Source organism: Lynx canadensis, chromosome X (genome assembly GCF_007474595.2).
Source record: "Lynx canadensis isolate LIC74 chromosome X, mLynCan4.pri.v2, whole genome shotgun sequence".
Lineage (NCBI taxonomy): Eukaryota > Metazoa > Chordata > Mammalia > Carnivora > Felidae > Lynx > Lynx canadensis.
In genome coordinates, this window is record NC_044321.2 from 79,205,765 (window position 1) to 79,228,811 (window position 23,047).

General features: G+C 38.4%; 1 protein-coding gene across 1 annotated transcript; it reads right to left on the bottom strand.

Moving 5' to 3' along the window:
• Positions 1-317: 317 nt before the first annotated feature.
• Positions 318-17,890, bottom strand: TAF7L (TATA-box binding protein associated factor 7 like). The gene is made up of 13 exons (XM_030306275.1): positions 17,635-17,890; positions 14,107-14,174; positions 13,221-13,299; positions 11,602-11,735; positions 10,793-10,919; positions 10,503-10,558; positions 7,403-7,442; positions 6,457-6,531; positions 5,999-6,112; positions 5,347-5,574; positions 5,038-5,150; positions 3,814-3,873; positions 318-362 (listed from the first exon to the last, which is right to left on the bottom strand). Exons 1-13 carry the CDS (start codon positions 17,888-17,890, stop codon positions 318-320), a joined length of 1,395 nt encoding a protein of 464 aa, XP_030162135.1.
• Positions 17,891-23,047: the final 5,157 nt, after the last annotated feature.

Sequence of the window (23,047 nt, forward strand, 5' to 3'; positions counted from 1 at the left end):
GGCTAGACTGTCTTTGGGAGGCATGGCTGAATCATTTGATGGCACCAACAGAGCAGAGGCAATGTAAGCAATTATCAAGTTGATAAAGAGAAGGGAAGTTCTATATTGAGTTGGGTTTTAGGTCTACTACTTTTTTATATTCTGTCCCTTTCTACACAGCTATAAACTTCAAATGTGACTAGCATAAAAAGTTTCAGATCAACAAATAACAAATGACTTCGCATACGGCAATGAAAGGGACAGAAACACGTACAATTTCATCCAGTCTTCAGTCTGGATAGTAAATCCAAGGTTCATGTGCCAGGCTGAAGGCTCTCTTACTTCTCCAAAATAGATTTCAATTGTTCCCGGAGGAAAATGAGCTGTACGGAGAGGCAGAAAAATATGAAAAATTGCTCTGAAATCTTAGGTTCTGTTACTTGATCTAGGATTTACTTGTATGAACCAAAAAGAACTACTGTAATTTGTATTTTATATGGTTATCTGAGTCTTGCAATGTTCCAAAGAACAATGCCACAGTCAAGAATGCATGCACAACACTGCATGATGTTGTCTTTTACTGTGCCAAACTTCTAAAAAGAAGCCTTCAAATTGAATATGCTTCAAAATTAAATATGCTTCTGATAAGACTTTGCATTTCTGTGAAGAGTGTACAGAGGGATCACTGTAGCCACATTTGAAGAGTGAGAAAATAAAGCAATTGGGATAGGCTTTTGTCCCACTGAACACATTGGATCTTAAACCAAGTCTTAGCTGCTGCTTCTTACCATGTTATGATACACTTGGAAACTGAACCAAAGACCTGACCAATATTTATTTATTTACCTATTTATCTATTTATCTATCTCTCTCTCTCCTTATTTATTTTACTTGGAATGGCAAAGTGACCAAAAACATTGAGAGGTATACTGTCTTTGGGACAGAGATTGGTTTTGAGTATTATTCAATTTAGGTCACTCCATACCAGTGTAGATTTTCATTCTGTGAAAGAAAGGAATGGAGCATTAGAAATGATCCTATGCTGCACATCACCTACCAAAATACGAGAATTGCTTCTACAGTAATTTAGAGGCTACACTCTGGTGCTGACATGATTACAACCACTGATTGCTCCAGTTCTTTCCCTTTTGTGGGCTCTCTTTCTCACCACCCCCTAAAGGAAGGTTTTCCCCCAGGTTTGGACTTCTTGCTAAACAGTCAACCTGGCTAACTCATCTATCCCCACAGCTTCAATGATGATTTCTCTGCATGAGCCACTCTCCAATCTCCCATTTTCTAAAGTGCTTCTAACTCAACGTGCTTCCAATTTATCTCATCATCTTCTCCATCTGTGCCCCCAACAATTCCCTTCCTGTTGTCTTCTGTTAGTGGCACACCATTTTCCAGTTACTCAGGCTTTGGACTCCTCTTTGATCTCCTTTTGAGCCCATGAATCCAATCAATTGTTAAGCTCTGATTCCTTCCATCACTTGCATCTTCCTCTAGTATCTCTCCACTCAACAATTTCTCCTACATACTGCTGGCAGAGACATCTTCCTGAGTCACTCCCCAGGTGAAAAAGTTTTGGTGGCTCATTATGCCCTAAACAAAAAATCTCAACTCTAGGCTGTCATCACCATCTCTGAGCCACTATGCATGCTACTTTCTATATAGAATGCCCTCTTTTCCCTATCTCCTTATTAAAACCCCACTCTACCTTTTGAGGCTCCAGCCAAACATCATTTCTCTATGAAGTCATCCCTAGTCTCTATGGACAAAAGTGAGACTTCATTCCTTTAAATTCCTGTCCCTCTCATGGATCTCTTCCCACCTGGAGGCAGAGACTGGATTGTAAGCATTTTGTAGCTCCCTACTACAGAACCTAGCTTCAAGTAGGCTATAAATGAACTAATAACGTAAAGGAATGTGAGTGAATAAAGTTCACAGCTACATTTCCATGTTGAAAATAGCACTCCCCAATACTATTTACATGGATGAAAACAAAGATGTTTGGTGTGTGCTAAAGCAATTTGGTGTTAATTGTTCACATGGTTGTTTATGAGCAGTACTTGGTTAAGTGATTTGCTGAGTGGAAGGGAATATATAGAATTCCCCTGGCTTTGCTTGTATGTGTAACGGGGATGGGGGTTGGTGTCTCTATCTTAAGAGCCCCATGCTAAGCCCATCATCATATGGCCCCCAGTTCCTTTATGATTATTACCCTCAATTTTATAGGACTGAAGCCAGCATACATCTTCTGTACAGCTACCTGACCCTCACTTATCCTACAGTACCTTCTTTTCAGTCTTCTCACTCTCTTGTGGCTTGAAATAATACAGCTGTTCAAGTCAGAAATCTGACATGCATCCTTAACACTTCCTTCAACACCCAGTAACTGGCCCAACTCCCATCCATTCTACCTTTAAAATATATTCTCTCATATATGAGTGTTTGTAGCAGCATTATTCATGATGGCTAAAAGGTGGGAACAATCCAAATGTCCATCAATGGATGAATGGATAAACAAAATGTGGTGTGTGTGTATGCTTACACACATGGAATATTAGAATATTATTCACCCACAAAATGGAATAAACTACTGATACATGCCACAACATGGATTAACTCTGAAAACATTATACTAAGTGAAAGAAGCCAGATACAAAAGACCACACATTATATATGTCCTTTTAGATAAAATAAGCAGAATAGGCAAAGTAGATGAGAAGGTACATTAGTGGTTGCCTTGGTCCGGCAAGTGGTAGAAATTCAGAAGAAATGGGGGAATGACTGGTATTGAATACAGGTTTCTTTTTGGGTGATGAAAATGTTCTAAAACTGATTGTGGTGATGGTGGTGCAATTCTGTGAAAATACTAAAACCATACAATTTAAATGTATGGTACGTGAATTATATCTCAACAAAGTGGTTATAAAAACATTTTTATTGCAGTTAATATATATATATATATTCTTTCCATAGCCACTGCCACCACCTTAGTTCAGGTTGTCATTTTCTCTTATTAGACTACCACACAGCCTCCTAACTGGCCTCCCTGATTCTAGTCTTGCCCCCCCCCACACATAATCCATTCTCCAGATAAGAATCAGAGTGATCTTTAAAAAGTTTAAATTAAATGTGACTCTCTCCAGCTTAAAACTCTTCAAGGGTTTCCCACTGCACTTAAGACTAAAACCCATCCTCCTTATCATGGCCTGCAAGGGACCATACACTATGGCCTCTGCCTACTTCTACAACCTTATGTTAAGTCATGCTCTTCCTTGCTTTATATAGCCCAGAGGTCCTCAAAAAGGCCAGGTTCTTTCCCCCATGGGGGACCTGTCATATGCTCCACCCAAGAGGCTCTCCATTCCCTCTACGCTCAGATTGACTCTTTAGGTCTAAGCTTAAGTATCACCTCCTCAGAAAGGCCCATTGTTTTAATTTAATTCCATTTAATTCAGGACTCCTTTTATTCAAATAGCACCACTGATGTTTTTTCCTCCTTCAAAGCACTTTTTTTTTGCCATTTGCACTTCTCCATTTGTATGTTAATTTGTTCACTGTCAATCTTCCATCTAGACATCTCCATGAGGACAAGTACTCTGTCTTATTCAACACGGTATGTACATCTTGTACTTTTCACTTAATAGGCATTCAGTATCTGCTGAATGAGTGAATTTTCACAAAAACCTTGTTCCAACCTGCTATCCTCAATTAGAAGATTTAGTCAGTACTGATCCTGTGAAAGGAACAGCTAGAAATGACTTTGGGGGTGGGGTTGGGGATTCTTTGTATCAAATGTTTTCTGGTTGATTTGAAAACACTTCTCACCTGCTCATTTTTTTCTTTTTCCTGTAACTTAAGCTGCTCCAGCACAGACTGTAAATGACTCTGGAAAACAAATTGTATAAATGATGAATGCTGAGTCTCAAAGGAAAAGAGAAGCAAGTGAGACAAAGAGTTTGGCAAATAATTTGATAAGCAAACTGTCAGTCATAACAAAAGAGCACTCTTTTTAAAGGATTCAGAGTATAAAAACTGCATCCCCTAAGTACAGAGCCATCTGATTTGATTTTATAAACCTACACACGATATTTTTTTCTTGCCTTAAAATAAATGGTTGGAATGCCTTCATGTTACCTTTTTCTAGTTTAGCACAAATCCTTTGACTGTGGTGAACTATTAAAAAAGCTGACTTGGAATTTGGTGCTGACTCATTCACTTCCCTGCACTAGGGCAGAATATTATTATTCCTAACTAGTCCTCCATGCAACATCAATACAACTGTATCTTTCAAAGTGTGTCCACATCTATTATCTCACTTGGTTAATGTAAAAGACAATATTCTAAATAGGTACAGTTCTGTGTTGAGTTACTACATTTTGATGACTACGGCTCTCCAGAAAATAAAATCTGGCAAGCAATTTTCCAGATGCTTCAGAATTTCCCTCACTATAAAAAAGGATGCAAACATGGCCTAAACATACACTTTCCTTTTGTTGAAATATATGTTAATAAAAATCAAGCAAGATATTTATTCTTGTTCAGGCATGCATCATAACATTTAAAAATGAACTTCGTTAATTTTCTTTCACTTCAATGAATACATTTTGGTACAAACAACTATTTGATTGAATCAAGACATGATTCAATCTATGTCTTACCACTAGTTACTTAACCTCTTTGAATTTCAATTCCTTATCTATAAGATTAGCGACAGTACCTGTATTTCAGGAAGGATGAAATGAGGATGAAATGAGATGATACATGTAAAATACTTAGCTCTTTTTGTGCCTTTCACATAACAGATGCTCAGTATTGGTAATCATTATCTCAAGTCTCCTTGTCTCTTCTCAAAAATTCTTGTATGAGATGATCAAAATTACTCAGATAAAAGGAAATAGGGCTATATCTTCTTAGGGGTTTCTAAGAGGTTGTTTTAGGTCAAAAAATGAGTAAGAATGCTGCACAGGGATGATACGAGTTAGAAACACAAAGATGGGATTTTGAAAGTAGGATATCAAGGTATCTTTATCCCAGCCAACAAGAATTTACCTTGAGTGTCAGGTTTTCCACTTTCTTTAAGAGATCCCTCTGTCTTTGTGCTTTGCATTGAATCTCTTGGAGCTTTTTCTCCATGTAATGAATCTGCTTCTGAATATCCATGACTAACAGAGACAGACAGAAATTTTAACTAAACATGGCCCAAACTAGTGGACCAAAATTAAAGTCAACCAAAACTCCACTCCACATCTCAACCATAACTTCTCAAACTTAGCCTTGCATCTAACACATGTTTAAAGTCAATCTTCAGCGCTGCCACCCACTCTGTCCCACCTCTTTGGTTTTTCCTCCATAACTTACCTGCTGAACTGGCTCCTTCCTTTGCCTCATACTGGCCAGATGCAAAGAACTTGGCCTGTAGCTCCCTTTCCAGATCCTCTTCATAATAATCTTTCTCAACTTCATCCTCATCGTAGTCATCTTCTTCATCATCTTCTTCATCCTCTTCATCATCCTCATCCTCTTCCTCATCCTCATCATCACTGTTGCTACTAGAATCACTGAACATCTCCCGAAACATACCATATTCTATTGGTTTCAAGCAAGAGGAAGGTGAATCTATCTGAATCTTTTCAAATGACTCTCACTCAAGCTGCAGTTATCTTCCTTCCCTCAAATTCACTGGTCAACCAATGAATTTTATAAATAATTTCCTCACAGGAAGATCCTTCCCTTCCTAAGGCAATGGCAGGAAATGCAAAACACTAACATTCATTCATGTATTCAGTGATCAAGACATTTAGAGTATTTACGGGCCCATAGGAATTTAGGATACCAGGGACTGATGGGAGATTAGAACACCAGTCTAAAACCCCTGAAGCACTGAAGGAAGAGGAAAGAAAGGCCAAGGCATCCTTTTTCTGTGATTGGCCTGTGAGTCTCTGGAGAATGGTCTTTCGCACAGTCAACACTTGCCTTCTCTGAAGCTCTAGTTTTGTCTTTATTAACATACCTGATGAGAAATGACCCTGCTTATAGCCACTTATTCCTGGGGACATTGCAAAGCCTGGGATAGAGCCTTGACTTTCTATTTCTTTGGTTTCATCTTCAGCAATGACTTCCCATCCTGAAAGGAGGGGTGGTGGTCAAGGAACAAGCAGAAAGAAAGGAGAAGACACAGTTGAAAGGGAAGAGGTTCTCTGAGTGAAAGTGCTGTTTAATTTGGTCCAACTTCAGGCCATCTGTATCTGGATTCCTAGTATGAAGAAGTACCTCCTATTGGATTACACAAGTAAATACATTTCTATTGTGTGGATTTACTATTCCTAGCTAGGAAGTAACATTTCTGTAACAAAAATCTGAAGTTCTACACACCAAAATTAGTACACAAATACCAGAAGTGAGGGCTTGTCAGCAAGTACATATGGGGCGGAACAGGCTACAAGGAAAATATTCAGTATAAAAGGATACGAGCACTGAGAGCTTCAGCATCTGAACACAGTAGTCTTCTCACTTCCTTTTCCACATCAGGAGATTCAATGTATTGAACCAAAGCAGGGGAAGGGGGGATATCAGTAATGTCATTTAACACCCTGTGTTTTGCAGGAATGCCCTGCTCCTACATACAAATGAATTCAAATAATTAGGTCTCTTTAATATCCATCCACATCAATTTCTACTTTAAGTAATGCTATTTATGAAGAAATCTTTGACCAGGCTCTAGGTTTCTGTATGGTAAGCTTATTTTTTTTCCCATTCAAACAAATTAACTTGAGACATTTAATCTTTTCGATCTGCAACTCTGTGTTAAAGACTTCTCTCAGAAGCACAACCCTTAGGCCTCAGTTATTAATTATTGGCCCTGACCCATACTGGCAAACAACTACAATTCCTTACTTGTTATTTAAAAGTAATTTGGTTTAAAGATCCAAATTCCCAAAGTTCACTTTTCCACATCTTTATTATTAAAGATTTTCCTATAAAAACTGGGTCTTAGCTACATGTTCTCCCTTAAATCCAATTTTAGACAATTATCTCCACAGCAACCAATTTGTCATGCTACAAATAGAAATTAGAACTTTGAGGGGGAATAAGCAATTGCAAACAACTGCTGGTAAAAGTGAATACTGGCTTCCAAAAAATGGCTCTTAAAATAAGTATCAGAGAAAAAAGCAGATTAGAATTCAAAGTCACTGGCCAAATTGTATCTTTTCCTCTAGGAGTTATCAGGCATTAAACAATGAATCCATTTTTAAGTGAACCAATTTAGTGTACCTGTATGGCAGTGGCAGTTAGAGAGGAGAAGGAAGGCCAAAAAGTAATCTTTTTGATTTCTTTGATTTGCCTTAAAGTAATGAGCTATGAAATAAAACACACTAAGGGTAAACAATAAAGTTATATAATGATAGCTCTACCTCAGGAAAGCTGATTTCTTCAATTTGTTTGAAATCAGTGAGCTATGAAATAAAACACAATAAACAATGAAGTTATTATTAAAACTGTTCTACTTCACTAAAGCTTAAAGGATTCTAAAATTATTCTTAATTTAGTTTTACATTTAGTAGGCACTCAATAAGTACTGTTGACTGACAGTATAAAAGCCAAGGCAACTGTGTTCATGGAGTGAAAGATTCAACATAGTAAAGCTGTCAATTATCCCCAAATTGATATAGGTTCAATGCAATTCCTACCAAAATTCCAACAAGGTTTTTATAGACATAGAAAATTTGTTCTAAACTTCAAACTTACAAAAAAAATTATATGGAAAGGTACAGGCTCTAGAATGACTAAAACAATCTTGACAAAAATAAAATGAGAACAGTCTTCCTCATTTCAACATTTATTATATAGCTACACTGTGATATCAGTAGAAGGATCAACACACAGATTAATGGAACAGAATAGGGAACCCTGAAACAGACACACACAAAAATGCCCAGCTGATTTTGACAAGGTACAAAAAACAATACAATGGAGGAAGGAGAGTCTTTTTAATAAATGGTGCTGGGGCAACTGGATATGCAAAGGCAAAAAAAAAAAAAAAACCTTGAACTAAACACCACATTTTTTACAAAAATTAGCTCAAAAATGGATTTCAGGTCTATATGTAAAATGTAAAACTTTTAGAAAAAAATAAGAGAAAATCTTCAGGATCTGGGCTAGGCAAAGAGTTCTTAAACTTGACACAAAGGAAAGATCCTTAAAAGGAAATATCTATAGGGGCACCTAGGTGGCCAAATATGGAAGGAGCCCAAGTGTTAATCGATGAATGAATGGATAGAGAAGATATGGTAGGGGTAGCTGGGTGGGTCAGTCAGTTAAGTGACTGGCTCTTGATTTCAGCTAAGGTCATGATCTCATGGTTCGTGGGTTTGAGTCCCACATTGGGCTCTGCACTGACGGTGCAGAGCTTGGGATTCTCTGTCTCCCTCGCTCTCTGCCCCTCCCCCACTAACTTTCTATCTCTCTCTCCTAAAATAAATATTAAAAAAAGGAAAAATCTGTAAGTTGGACTTACTCCAACAAAAAACCTTTGCTCTTTGAAAGATCCTGTGGAGAAGAGGAAAAGACAAGCTACAGACTAGGAGAAAATATTTGCAAATTTCTACATATCTGACAAAAGACTAATATTTGGAATATTAAAAGAACTCTTAAAACTGAACAATAAATAAATCCACTTAGGAAACAGGCAAAGGGCATGAACAGACACTTCACTGAAGTGGATATATGGATGGCAAAATAAAAAAAAAACACATGAGATGTTCAACATCATTAGCTATCAGGGAAATGCAAATTAATACCACAACAAGGTTACTACACATCTATCAGATGGCTAAAATAAAAAAGAGTGACAAACACCCAATTCTGGTGAGGACTTAGAGTAAGTGGATCACAGGTACAGTCTACTGGGAAGATATCATGTTATAGCCACTTTGCAAACAGTATGGCAGTTTCTCATAAAATTGAACATTCAAGTACCATATGACCCAGAAATAGCACCCCTGCACATTTATCCCAAAGAAATGAATACTTATGTTGACACAAAAACCTGCATGTAGCTTTATTTATAATGGTAAAAAACTGAAAACAACCCAGACGTCCTTCAGTGGGTGAACAGTTAAACAAGCTGGAGTATATGCATACCCTGGAATACTACTCAGCAATAACAGGAATGAAGTACTGATACATGCAACAACTTGCATGGATCTTAAGGGAATTATGGTTAGTGGGGGGAAAAAGCCAGCATTAAATGTTACACATTGTATGAGTCCATTTATATGACATTCTCAAATTGACAACACTACAGAGATGGAGAACATACTAGTGTTGGCCAGGGGTTAGAGACCGAGGGGTGGGGTAGGAGGGAGGTAAATGTGACTATAAAAGGTCAAGATGAGGGATCCTTGTGGTAACAAAACTGCACAGTATTTTGACTGTGTAGATGGATACATGAACATACATATGGGAAAAAACTGCATAGAACTACATGCACACATACACACACACAAGTATAAGTAAAACTGGAGAAATTTGAGTAAGATTGGTGAATTGTGATAATGTCAATTTCCTGTTTGTGATATTGTACTATAGTTTTGCAAAAAATTACAATGGGGAAAACTGGATAAACGGTACATAGCATCTCTCTTTTATTTCTTACAACTGCATGTGAACCTACAATTATTTCAAAATAAAAAGTTAATTATAGGGGCGCCTGTGTGGCTCAGTTGGTTAAGCATCTGATTCTTGGTATCAGCTCAGGTCATGATCTCATGGGGTTTGTGAAATTGGGTCCCGAGTAGGGCTCTGTGCTGACAGTGTGGAGCCTGCTTGGGATACTCTCTCTCTCTCTCTCTCTCTCTCTCTGCCCAACCCCTCCCCAACATACACACATGTGCTCCCTCTCTCTCTCTCTCAAAATACGAAAACATTTTTTTAAAAAGTTAATTAAAAAAAGCAGACAAGCTACAATATTCCTGTAGCTTGCCCAAGATTCTACAAATTGGAGGTAAGGCTAGGAACAGAACCACAATTTCCAAGACTCAGGTTCTAGATGGGTTCACTTTAAAACTAGATTTTGCAGGGCACCTGGGTGGAAGCCTCCAACTCTTGGTTTCGGCTCAGGTCATGATCTCATGGTTTCGTGGATTCGAGCCCCACATTGGGCTCTGTGCTGGCAATGTGGAGCCTGGTTGGGATTCTCTCTCTCTCCCTTTCTCTCTGTCCCTACCCGATTCACACTGTCTCTGTCTCTCTCAAAATAAATAAATAAACTTTAAAACTAGATTTTGCAATTGAAAACAAAGCATTAGCAGAAGTTTCAAATTCATGACACATCCAGATCCCTAAATGATCAGGTCTGTTTCTGTTCACTATATACTCCCAACTGCTACCGCACAGTGCCTGGCATTTAGCTCATAATCGATGTTTACTGAACATATAAATGAGTGAACAAATTAATCCCCAACTAACTCCTCTTCCAATCCACCCAGTAGACACAGAAATAGCATGCAACTAACCTTTTTTGTTGTTTTGCGGAACCTTTTCTTTCTGACATTCTTAAGTGGTGGAGTAACTAAAATAAATTCAACATGGTGAAATGTATATATGACTGTTGGTAGTCACATATCTATCTGAATTTGACAAAGAGAAAGCCACTGGCTAACGACATGACCTGTTCCTTTAAGAGTGTCTGGATGTCTAATGAACCAAACACCTAAGTGTGGTAACAGGTCCCTGGCTCACAAGTAATTAGGATTCAGGAGATTAAATGTAGTCAACCAAAGTGAGCAAGGGGCTGGTGACTTACTGCCATGCTTCCAGACATATTTTTGCTCTCTCTCTTTTTCATTTTTCATGACTGCGTTAAGGTCAGTAGAGGTAACTGATTCTTCCGGAGAAGAGTGGAGATTATCATCAGCAGTGCACACAAGCATCTACATTTAACAAAGATGAAGAAGTTGACTATGGTCACGAATCCTGGATTAGAAATGAATCATGATCATTTTTACTACCAGAAATCCTGGAGCATAGTAAGCAGTAAGGAGAATAGTACTTGGCATTTCCAGAAAGCCAAGTATTACATATACATGCATATTAATTCTGTCTCTCTTTCTCTGTCGGTCTCTGCAACACTGTATATGGATTCTAGATTTTGTTTTTATTTGTTTGTTTTTAGCTCAAGTACTTACCACTTCAGAGGGAATATGTTAAGAACAAATATATCTTAGTATTTTGATTTAGAAGGCAAACAAGAAATCAACAGTTGAGATGATGAAAAAAACAAATATAAATCTCCAGAATTAACAGCATCTTGCTTTAGCAGAAAGTTCAGAAGAAGATCCCAGATCCTCATTTTTTTTTTCAGATGACAATCATCATAAATGGCAAACCTGAACCTTTTTTTATATAAAAGCTATCTGGATAAAAGTCAAAAGTTATGGATCAAATACCAAACCAGAACATGACACTGTATTCCTGTGCAATTGAGCTGCGAATTAGAAATGATAAGCAGCCATTCACCAAGTGGAAAGGACTACTGAAAGAAAGAGAAAAGTAGGGAGAAAGGGATTCCTCGAAGGATGTAAGAACTAGTAGATTAAGAAAACTCATCCATACCTGAGAAATATCTGCTGTCTTATAAAAAGTTTTTTTATCAAGAGTTTTCAGGCTTCCGATAATGCAAGGCAAATCAACCAGCTTAGCAGTTAGTGAGACATCTTCTACATCAACAACTGCATGACGTCCATCAGCTGAAGAGAGCCAGGAAAAATTAAATCCAACATCTTCCCAATGTACTCTTAAGCATTCTGGGGTTTAAGTGATGAAGACTTAAGTGGGACAGGCCAGTCTTTCAGCAAAACCTACTATTTCTCATAACGCTAGAATTGTGTATGTAATTGGTAACTTCCCAGTGAAAAGAAGGCAGGGTATATGGAGCTCTTTTTTCTCAGTTTACTGGATCAAAAGTAGCTAAGTCTCTTTGTAATCATTGTGAACTAAATGTGGATGAAGTGGCGAATGTTTCATTCTCATCCTGAAAGGCAAACTCCATTCTTTCAACCCCATTCATTTTGACCCCATTAGAAGCACTCAATTATGTCATTGTACATGGGTATTTTCAAAGGGTCAAGTGAAGGAAGGGGTGATCCCAGAAAGGTGCTAGTATATCTGAAGTTATAATCTCTAGTTAGCTTCACCAAGATAAGATTCTACACAATATCCATACACTGTAGGAATATATATGTTCATATACTGACAACTCTGAATCCAGCCCAGATGTCTAGCTTTTGCTCGTCCCTTAACACAAGAGGATTCAAGTACAATCTTCTAATATTAAGTGAAAAAATAAAAATGCAGAAATATGCTGGACATGGTGCTTTAATTCTTTCAATTAACTTGAAAGATGTAGGGGATTTAAATGTTGGTATCATGAATAAAAATTCTGTCTGTAAGGAAACAAGGAGAAACAATTATTATTAGTTATCTTTGGCATTAATGTTGGGGCACTGCAAGGAGAGTTTCACTCCTCTTTTTGAACTTTTATATTTAAATTTTCTTTTTCCTTTTTGATCAAACTGGTTAGTGGTTTATCAATTTTGTTGATTCTTTCAAAGAACCAGCTTCTGGTTTCATTTATCTGTTCTGGGTTTGTTTGTTTGTTTTGGTTTCGATAGCATTAATTTCTGCTCTAATCTTTATTATTTCCTGTCTTCTTCTGGTTATATTTAAATTTTCTAACCATGAACTTGTATTACCTTTTTTAAAATGTCAATAAGGGCTACCTGAGTGATGGGATTATAAGCCATTTTAAATTTTCTTCTTTATATACTTCTCTGTATTTAAAAATCCTAATAAATATTATTCAAAAGAGAGAAAGATATGTCACTTTTATAAAAAAAAAAAGCACAGGACATTCATTTATCATTACCCTGGACAGTCAGAAATCACAAAGTTTGTATGTAAGAGACAAACAGAAGTATACAAATCTCACCGTTGACCTCCCGCCAATTCTTCCTTATACACAGTACAATAATTACCTCAAATTACATAATTTCTACTTCCTTTCCTCAAAAAAGAAGATATGAGAGTGACTTAAGCCTCTCTTAGGGTCTTCAAGGCAGAGACCATATTCTGCTCTTTGTCTCATCCTTAGTATCTAGTATAGTGTCTGGCACATAGCAATCCCTTAATAAATTAACTGTTCAATGTATAGTAGACGGGTATTTACTACTTACAAGATAAGTCAATTTTTAGTTTATCCTTCATGGCAACACTTCCAGAATGTACCATCTTCCTGACAGTAAATGCATGTTCCTAAAAAGGAGGTAGATTAAAAAATCAGAAGGATGAATTGTCTACTTGGCAGCTAATAGATGTGTTACAGTCCTCCCTTAAATAAAACCTTAAATCTCCCAAATGTTAGGAACAGTGTCATGTACCATGACATATGGTGCGCTAAGTCAAGTTAGGATGAGGCTGACTCTAATCTCATTGTTGGTTTTTAGTAGCTACAGTTAATGCCTTCTTCAAGCCCTATATTCCTGCCTCTTACTGCTGCCCTTCAGTTGTAGTTGCTAAGTAAAGGCTTAGCTGCAGTTTACTGGGTATATAATTAGCCCTAATTGGGGAAATATCTTTCTGAAGGCCGTCCTTAATACAACATTCTTAGACTAAATACTACTTGAATGCAGGTATCAATGGGGGAAGAGACCCTAACACAATGTTCAGATGAGCTTCAACAGCCTTGCATGGTGATGAATTTGAGGAAATAGTGATGGTCCCTTTCACTGCCCCTTTTGAGGTGACAGAAAGGATTTTAAAGGAGTCTTATCATGGCTGTTCAGTGAACAGGCTGTTAGGACCTCCGGTAAGTCACTGGATCCCTCACTGTCACAGCCCTTTGCTAGGAAATCAACCCACATGATAGGTGGCATGTACAGGATGAAAGAATTCTGCTAAAAGAGTACACACTAGAATAGGACTGTTTAATAAAACGTGATTCCTGGGAAACAAATGTTCTTAATTTTTAAAGCCTACCTTAAATAGAAATGCTACAGAATCCAAGCAGAGCTAATACATATGCACTGAAGATATGTGGTCTGAGATACAAGGGTTTCTTACCAGTGGGAGACGCAATATAAACTGGTTCTCAAGTTCCTGAGGAGGTTCATCCTGGCTTTTACTCATCTCTTGTTTTTCAGTTCATGAAAGCAAACACAAAATAGCAAGTGACCAAAAACTCATCTTGCCCCTCTGCTGACCACTTCTGGTAGTACTGGTTACATTACACAAGATCTTGCCCACAACCCTCACTGAAACGATGTGTGTACAGCTCTGAAGTACCTTACTTGACATAACTTGATTATTTCTAAAAGTCACTTGATCTCCCTTCCAATATATGTGGACTTTCCAAGGATAGCCCAAATTACATGATAACAAATGAAGTAAAGTTGTTATGGAACATGATTTAGTCTTTTTTTTTTATTTTTTAACATTTATTTATTTTTGAGACACAGAGAGAGAGCATGAGCAGGTGAGGGGCAGAGAGAGAGGGAGACACAGAATCCGAAGCAAGCTCCAGGTTCCAAGCTATCAGCACAGAGCCCGATGTAGGGCTCAAACTCACAGACCATGAGATCATGACCCGAGCTGAAGTCAGACGTTTAACTGACTGAGCCACCCAGGCACCCCTAGTCTTCTTAATGATATTGCTAGACTCTAAGGTAAAGGACTACAATTCATCAGCGCTATGATGGCTACCGAAGCAAACTACATGCCTCTGCAGGGAAGAGTGCCAAAGTCCAGAATCAACCAAAACCACTGGCACAAGTGTTCTATGATGATTTGAAGGAAAAAAGAGCTTAATTTTTAATATTTCATTCACCTTAATGGATTGGTATGAATTAAGCCGATGGGAGAGCAGGCAGGTTCTATGACTCTAAAGTCAGCATCAACAATTCTGAACTATTTTGTTTAAAAGTTAGGAGTCCAGTTCTTATGGCGAGGCTATCTATATTGAGTACACTTAGGTTCATGGAATGGGCACTTTCTTGAAGGGGTGATACGATAGATAATAAAATCCAATTTAATTTATTCATTATTAACATTCACTGTGTACATTCTATATGGCAGGCACTTCATTGAGTGCATTAGGTCTATTATTTTATTTAATCCGCACAACTACCACTTACTTGAAATACCCCTAAGAAGTTATTTAAAGGAATTCTAAGATGGATCCCTTTATTTAAAAAAAAAAAACCTTCTGGAGGCGCCTGGGTGCCTCAGTCGGTTAAGCAGCCAACTTCGGCTCAGGTCCTGATCTCGCGGTCCGTGAGTTCGAGCCCTGCGTCGGGCTCTGTGCTGACAGCTCAGAGCCTGGAGCCTGTTTCGGATTCTGTGTCTCCCTCTCTCTGACCCTCCCCTGTTCATGCTCTGTCTCTCCCTGTCTCAAAAATAAATAAAACGTTAAAAATTTTTTTTAATTTAAAAAATTAAAAAAAAAACCTTCTGTAAAGTGAATAATCCCATCCAAGTTGATTTTTATTTTTAATCTTATTTTCCAGCTATTTGGGAAAAATCTGTAGTGGCTTGCACGTTGCGTTTTAGGGCTCACACTTCTGAGGAAATTTTTTCTCAAAAGGTAGAAAGAAAGCAATATACATATATGAAAATAGACAAGATCTTCCTATGTTCTAAGGACACTGTGCTACATACCAAGTTATAAAATCTTGTATTTTTAATTAGATTAAAATCTCCAGTTAACCACAGCTCCCTAATACTCTGTAAACCATTTGAATCTCACTTAAAAGAATTGCAACCCTTTTTAAAAACACATAAAAGTGAGTCTGAGACCCTATTATGGTGAAATCATTCACCAGTCCTTTAGTATGACTTCAGAAACCACCAGAAAGGCATAGAAAGCAAGAGAGGTCAGCAGCAGAAAAGGAGACACCCAGGATGAGAGGAGAGAGATTGATTATTTGTGATAGTCATTTATTTTCTTCCTGCTTCATACAGATACACACACACACACACACACAGATACACACACACATACACACACAGATACAAAATCTAAATGTGAACATAGCAAAAATTTAATTAAAATAAAGTAAATTAAATAAAAACCTTGGGGCTGGGCACATTGCCTAACAGAACGGACAGTTGCAAACACAAGTTGGGAGCAGAAATGCAGATTATTTGAAGAACTAGCTGCTAAGCAAGATTTTATCAGATCAGAAATAACTTTTAGATTTTTCAGAACTAAGACTAAGGTATTTTGTTCATTTCAATGCCTTACTGGCAACTCCTCTCAATATAAAGGAAAGAATGTAAGAATTGAAACTATTTCAGAGAAGGTGGACAACCCCAGTTGAAATGAGTCTTAGTTATTTTTAAAATTTGTTGCTTTCATCTACCCAATGAACCGGTTGTATTGTATTTATTTTTTTAAAAGGCATCCATTTTTTTTTTCAGACAAGCACTCTTTAATAAGTAATTAAACTAAACAGGACCACTCTCCACCCCCAGCTCCATCTTGTTTCAGCGGAATCAGGATTGGAATTAGAATTATAGCTAGCTGGAGGGTGCCTAACAGCATGCTCCAGGCAGCACAAGTCAGCACAAGCCTAAATTGGTATTTTCTCAAGTTCATAGCCACTGGCTGCAATATGAGGCAATGACCACTTCATCCTTATCCCAGGAGCGCTAATCTTCCAAGGAAGAGTCCAGCTCCTAGGCTTTGATCCAATTTCCCTGGAAAACCTCCCGTGGGACCAAGGGGCCCCGAGCCTTCGCGCCTCGCCGTCCAGGCGGGCTGGATAAGGAAGTCCGGTGCGCGGGAGCTGGGCGCTGACCCGCCCGGGAGCCCTCTGACCTCCCGACTCACCCGCTCCTCCGTTGATTTACGCCAGGACAGGAAAGGCTGCGCAGACACTGTTCCCCGGAGTGGGGGTGGGGGACGGGTTCCGGAGGGGGCGTGAGTGGGCTCCCGGGCGGCGGGCGTGGGTGGGCTCCCGGGCTGCGGGCGTGGAGGCGGGCTGCGGGCCGACGGCGTGGCGACAGGTAGGAGCCGCGCGCGCCGCCCCTCCCCGCCTAGCCACGCCTCCGCGACCTGGCCCCCGACCCGACCGGCGTTTGGCCTCGAAGCAGCGGCCAGTTTACCGCGTGCCGAGCTGGAAGGTTTGAAAGGCGCTGAGCGCAGCTCAGTGTGGGGGTGGGGGTGGGGGAACCTTGCCGAGCATAGTTTCAAAACCAATTCCTTTTACAGGGGGGCGACCTTCAGGGAGGCCGCGGGAGTGTTACCGGTGCGCAGTGATATTTGTAAAAGGGGTGGCACATACAGTTGCTCTTCGAATCCGTTACGTTGGCCAGATTTGTCCCTTAGCAAGACGACCTCGGCTGGTGACAAACAGGCCGCCACGCAAAACCATTAAATAACTACAATCCGCGCCCAAACTACTCTTACATAATTAGCCTTTCCCTGTTCCTCAAGAGAGTCACTAGAGTACATCTTTTGGACAGGGACACACGTGACACCGATTATTTCTCCTGAAGGGAGTCTCAGTCCAAAGAGACTTCTAGTAGTTCACTTCCCCCAAAGAATTTTCTTAACTTGTGAGGGGAAAAAAAAAATTTAACACCACTTACCTGTCCCTTCCAGTAAGTTTTCCTCAGGAGTTTTGGCAGCAATGTCGGTGCCGCCATCGACATCGGCTTGGGTGCCATCGGCAGAAGTTTGGGTGCCTTCATTGGTGGCAGTTTCGGCCCCCAGGTCGCCAAAGTATTCAGCTCCGCTGTCTTCAGGAATTTGGGGATCTTGTGAGCCCGTTACTTCTGATGTGGAAGCTGTTGGTGTTGAATCACTTTCGAAAGAATTGGGAGGCTCCTCCTCACTGTACTCCATAGTCGACCCGTGGAGATTGTAAAATGGCTTCCCGTTCAGTCATGTGACCTTGGAGGTTCCAGAACTTTCATAAAATGATATCAAAGGTATCCTCCTTAAAGACATAGGGATAATATTAGAGACATTAGGGGTCCCGGTTAGAGATGGTAGCTGTGAAATCTCTACTTCCTAATATGCATCTAAACTGAATGGTAAGGGACAAATATGTTTGGAAGACTATTGTACAATAATTTCTTCTGGATACAAGATTTTTTTTTTAAATCATATCCGTGAAGCTGAATTATCAGAGTTTCAGACCTAGACAAACTGTTTTGATCCCTTTTGGAATCCATCTGCTGATCTTTACATTAAGGGTTGAAATACAAAATTGACCAATGAAACTCATTTTTTCATGTAGTGTAGTATGTTCTTAAAGGCATTTATATAAAAAAATAATTCTTTAATAACTCAAAGGAAAACTTCCATTTTCAGTAACTGAAATAGCTGAGTAATTATTTTTTGAATCATACAGACCATGTGAATTATTTAATTAACTTTCCTTGTGATGGCTGCTAGGAAGCTCAGAACCTATTTTGCAACCCAAATCTACCAACTGTGAACTTTATTGGCATATGCTGTTCTTTCTCTTATATTAAATAACAATATTCTCTCCCAATTCCCTATTTTTATCTTGTAACACTGAAACCTGCTTCAAAACATTATTTTTTTTTTAATTTTTTTTTTCAACGTTTATTTATTTTTGGGACAGAGAGAGACAGAGCATGAACGGGGGAGGGGCAGAGAGAGAGGGAGACACAGAATCGGAAACAGGCTCCAGGCCCTGAGCCATCAGCCCAGAGCCTGACGCGGGGCTCGAACTCACGCACCGCGAGATCGTGACCTGGCTGAAGTCGGACACTTAACCGACTGCGCCACCCAGGCGCCCCCAAAACATTATTTTTTATTTATTTCTTTTTTAAACTAATCTCTACACCTAACATGGGGCTTGAACTCACAACCTGGGGATCAAGAGTCACACGTCCTACAGACTCAGCCAGCCAAGGCACCCCTCTTTTTCTTAAAAAGAGAATCAGAAGGGCACCTGACTGGCTCAGTCGGTAGATAATGCACCTCTTGATCTTGGGGGTTGTGAGTTTGAGCCCCACATTTGAGTGTAGAAATTACTTTAAAAATATTAAAAGAGTGAGATATAAATAATAAATAAAAATAGTACTCTGACAGAAGTGTCACAGCGAGCATCCCTGTAGGTAGAGTAAGGGAATATAGTAACTGTTCAGGTATAAATTTGATCTTCCAACAAATGTTACTTGAGAATCTCATGTGCCAGACTTGATTTTAAATATTTATTACATGTTGAAAATACGGTAAGAGTTTTGTGGAAGGAGGCAAAAATTACCCATAAAATACAAGCATACATATATGTAATTTTTTCCTTTATTGCCAGATTTCTAGCCCCTTCTTAAGGAAGAATCGGATGAAATGTGCAAGAAGGAAAAGGACATGAAAATTGTGGTTTCTCTTCCTGGGAAAAGGGTGATCCAACAAGTAGCACTGATGTACAGATAACCTGTCATATACATACTATCATATTGTCAAATACATACAGACTATATTTCTGAGCTCTGTTCTGCCATGTTGCTGTCTTTCCAAAAAGTTCTTCTGGACCCCATCCCCTCCCCTAACTGTGGCTCCGATCAATTTCATTATTATAGCAAATATGCAGTTGCATGTATTCCTTCAACAGAAATGTATGGAGTTATGTGCCAGAAACCATTCTAAGGTTAATAATAGCTAACATTCATTGAGCACTTATTTAGATGCTAAGCTCTTTGTTAAGTGCTTTGTATGTATTATTTAACCCTCACAATTGCTCTGTGAGTTTGGTGTGACTGTGATCCTGGGTTTTTTCCAGATAAGTAAACTGAGATTTGAAAAAGTTAATTAACTTGACCCATGTCACACATGTAGTAAATGGCAAAGCCAATACATAATTTAAGGCCAGGTCCCTTCACTCTAACTGTGTCTTTGTTTACATAGACTTCCCCTACACACTTAGATGTACAGTAATTCCCCATTTTCTGTTCCTCCTAGCTCCTGGTAACTTCTATTCCATTTTCTGTTTCTATGAATTTGCCTATTCTAGGTACATCATATAAGTAGAATCATATAGCATTCATCCTTTTGTATCTGGCTTCATTCACTTTGCTCATACTGTGAGTTGGGAAGTATTTTCTGCTCATATGTTTTAGAATAGTTTGAGAAATGTAGGCAGTAATATGTTTAACGTTTGATAGCATTAATAAGTAAGGCCATCTCATTAAGTTTTTCCTTGTTGGGAAGTTTTTGATGCTGACTTAATCTCCTTATTGGTAATAGATCTGTTGAGATTTTCTATTTCTTTATAATTCATTTTCAGTATTTGTGTGTTTCTAGGAATTTTTCCATTCCATCTAGGTTGTCCAACTTGCTGATGTACAATTGTTAATAGTATTCTCTTATAATCCTTTTTATTTCTGTAAAATTGACAGTGATGTCCCTGATCTCTTTTCTGGTGTTATTAATTTAAGTCTTCTCTCTTTTTGTTTTAGTCTAGCTAAAGGTTTCTCAATTTCGTTGATATTTTCAAAGAATCTACTCTTGGTTTTATTGATTTTCTCTATTTTTATTCTCTATTTTATTGATTTCTGCTCTAATCTCTATTATTTCCTTCCTTCTGTTGGCTTTAGGTTTAGTTTGTTTTATTTTTCTTGTTTCTTATAGCAAAAAGTAAGGTTGTTGATTTAAGATGCCTCTTATTTTTTTAATTTTTTAATGTTTATTTATTTTTGAGAGAGAGTGAGTGGGCAAGGGGCAGAGAGAAGGGGAGACACAAACACCAGAGCAGGCTCCAGGCTCCAAGCTGTCAGCATGGAGCCTGACGTGGGGCTTGAACTCACGAACTGTGAGATCATGACCTAAGCAAAGTCAGATGCTTAACTGACTGAGACACCCAGGTGCCCCATTCTCTTATTTTTAAATGTAAGTGTTTATAGCTACAACTTTTCCTGTTAGCACTGCTTCTGCTCCATCCTAGAAGTTTTCTTGTGTTGTGTTTTCACTTTCATTGTTCTCAAGTAATTTTCTAACTTTCCTTATGATTTCTTCTTTGGCCCAATAGTTATTTATTCTGCCAATCTTTCTGCCTTTTTGATTGAAGAATTCAACCATTTGCATTTAAAATAATTTCTATTAAGGAAGGCCTCTGACATTTTGCTATTTATTTTCTACATGTCTTACAGTTTCATTGTCCCTGATTTACCTTTGTGTTTAGTTGATTTTTGTGGTGACAGGTTTTGGTTCCCTTCTCATTTCTTTTTGCTTATATTCTATAGATATTTTCTCAGTGGTTACCACGGGTAACATGTTACTATGGATGTTACATATAACATCCTAAAATTATAAAAAATCTCATTTTAATTGATACCAACTTGACTTTAACTGTGTAATAAATGCTACTTTATTTATAACTCTGTTCTCCCCTTTAATGTTATTAATGTCACATATTACACCTTTATACATTGTGTGTTCAATAACATAGATTTATAATAATTATTATGTGTTTCTTTTTTAAATATTGTAGAAGATGAAAAGAGGAGTTACAACCCAAAAATATGATAATTCTGGCTTTTAAATTTGCCCCTGTATATCCCTTTGCATTGTTCTTATTTCATCCTATGCCTTTGAGTTACTGTCTGGTGTCCCTTCATTGCAGCCTGAAGGACTCTGTAGCATTTCTTGTAGGTCTACTAGTAACAAATCAGTTTTTTATCTGGCAATGTCTTAATTTCTACTTAATTTTTGAAGGGTAGTTTGACAGATACAGAATTCTTGCTTGACAAGATTTTTTCTTTCAGCACTTTGAATATGTGATCCCATTGCTTTCTGGCCTCCATGACTTCTGAAGACAAATAGGCTATTAATCATACTGAGGCTTTCATGTACATTATGAGTCACTTCTTCCTTTATGCCTTCGAAATTCTCTCTTTTGCTTTTGACCATTTGACTATAATAGATCTCAGTGAGGGTCTCTTTAGTTTATCCTGCTTGGAGTTTGTTAACTTCTTGGTGTGTGGATTCATGTATTTCATCAAATATGGGAAGTTATTGGCCATTATTTCTTTTTTTTATTTTTTGAAAAATATTTATTTTTGAGAGAGAGTGCGCACATGTGCACACAGGGGAGGGGCAGAGAAAGAAGAAGACAGAGGATCTGAAGCTGCTCTGACAGCGCAGAGCCTGATGCAGGGCTTGAATTCATGAACCGTGAGCCGAAGTTAAATGCTTAACCGACTGAGCCACCCAGGCACCCCAGCCATTATTTCTTCGAATATTCTTTATTCCCTCTTTCTCTCTCATCTCTCCCTCTGGAAATCCCATTATGTATATGTTAATATGATTGATAGTGTCCCACCAGTTTCTGAGTCTCTATTAATTTTTCTTCATTCTTTTTTCTTCCTGCTCCTCAGATAATCTGGATTGATCTATCTCCAATTTCATTGACTCTTTCTTCTGCTTGCCCAAATCTTCCTCAAAACTCTCTCCTCAAGGGAAATTTTTTATTTCAGTTATTGTACTTTTCAACTCCAGAATTTCTTTTTTGTTTCCTTTTTATAAATTCTATCTCTATTAATATTCTCTATTTGGTATGACATTGTTCTACTGGTTTCCTATAGTTCTTTGCTCTTGGCTTCCTTTAGCTCTTTGGACATATTCAAGACAGTTGATTTAAAGTCTTTCCTAGTAAATCCAATGTCTCTTCAGGAAGTTCTTCAGGAAGTTTCCATTAATTTCTTTTTACCTGTGAATGGCCATACTATCTTATTTATTTATTTTTAATGTTTTATTTATTTTTGAGAGACAGCGTGAGCAGGGGAGGGCAGAGAGAGTGGAACAGAGGATCCGAAGTGGGCTCTGCTCTGACAGTAGTGATCCCGATGTGGGGCTTGAATTCATGAACTGCTAGATCATGACCTGAGCCAAAATCAGACACTCAACCGACTGAGTCACCCAGGTGCCCCATGGGCCGTATGGGCCATACTTTCTACTTTTTTTTACATGCCTTGTAATTTTTGTTGAAAACTGGTTGTTCTGAATATTATAATATGGCAACCCTTGAAA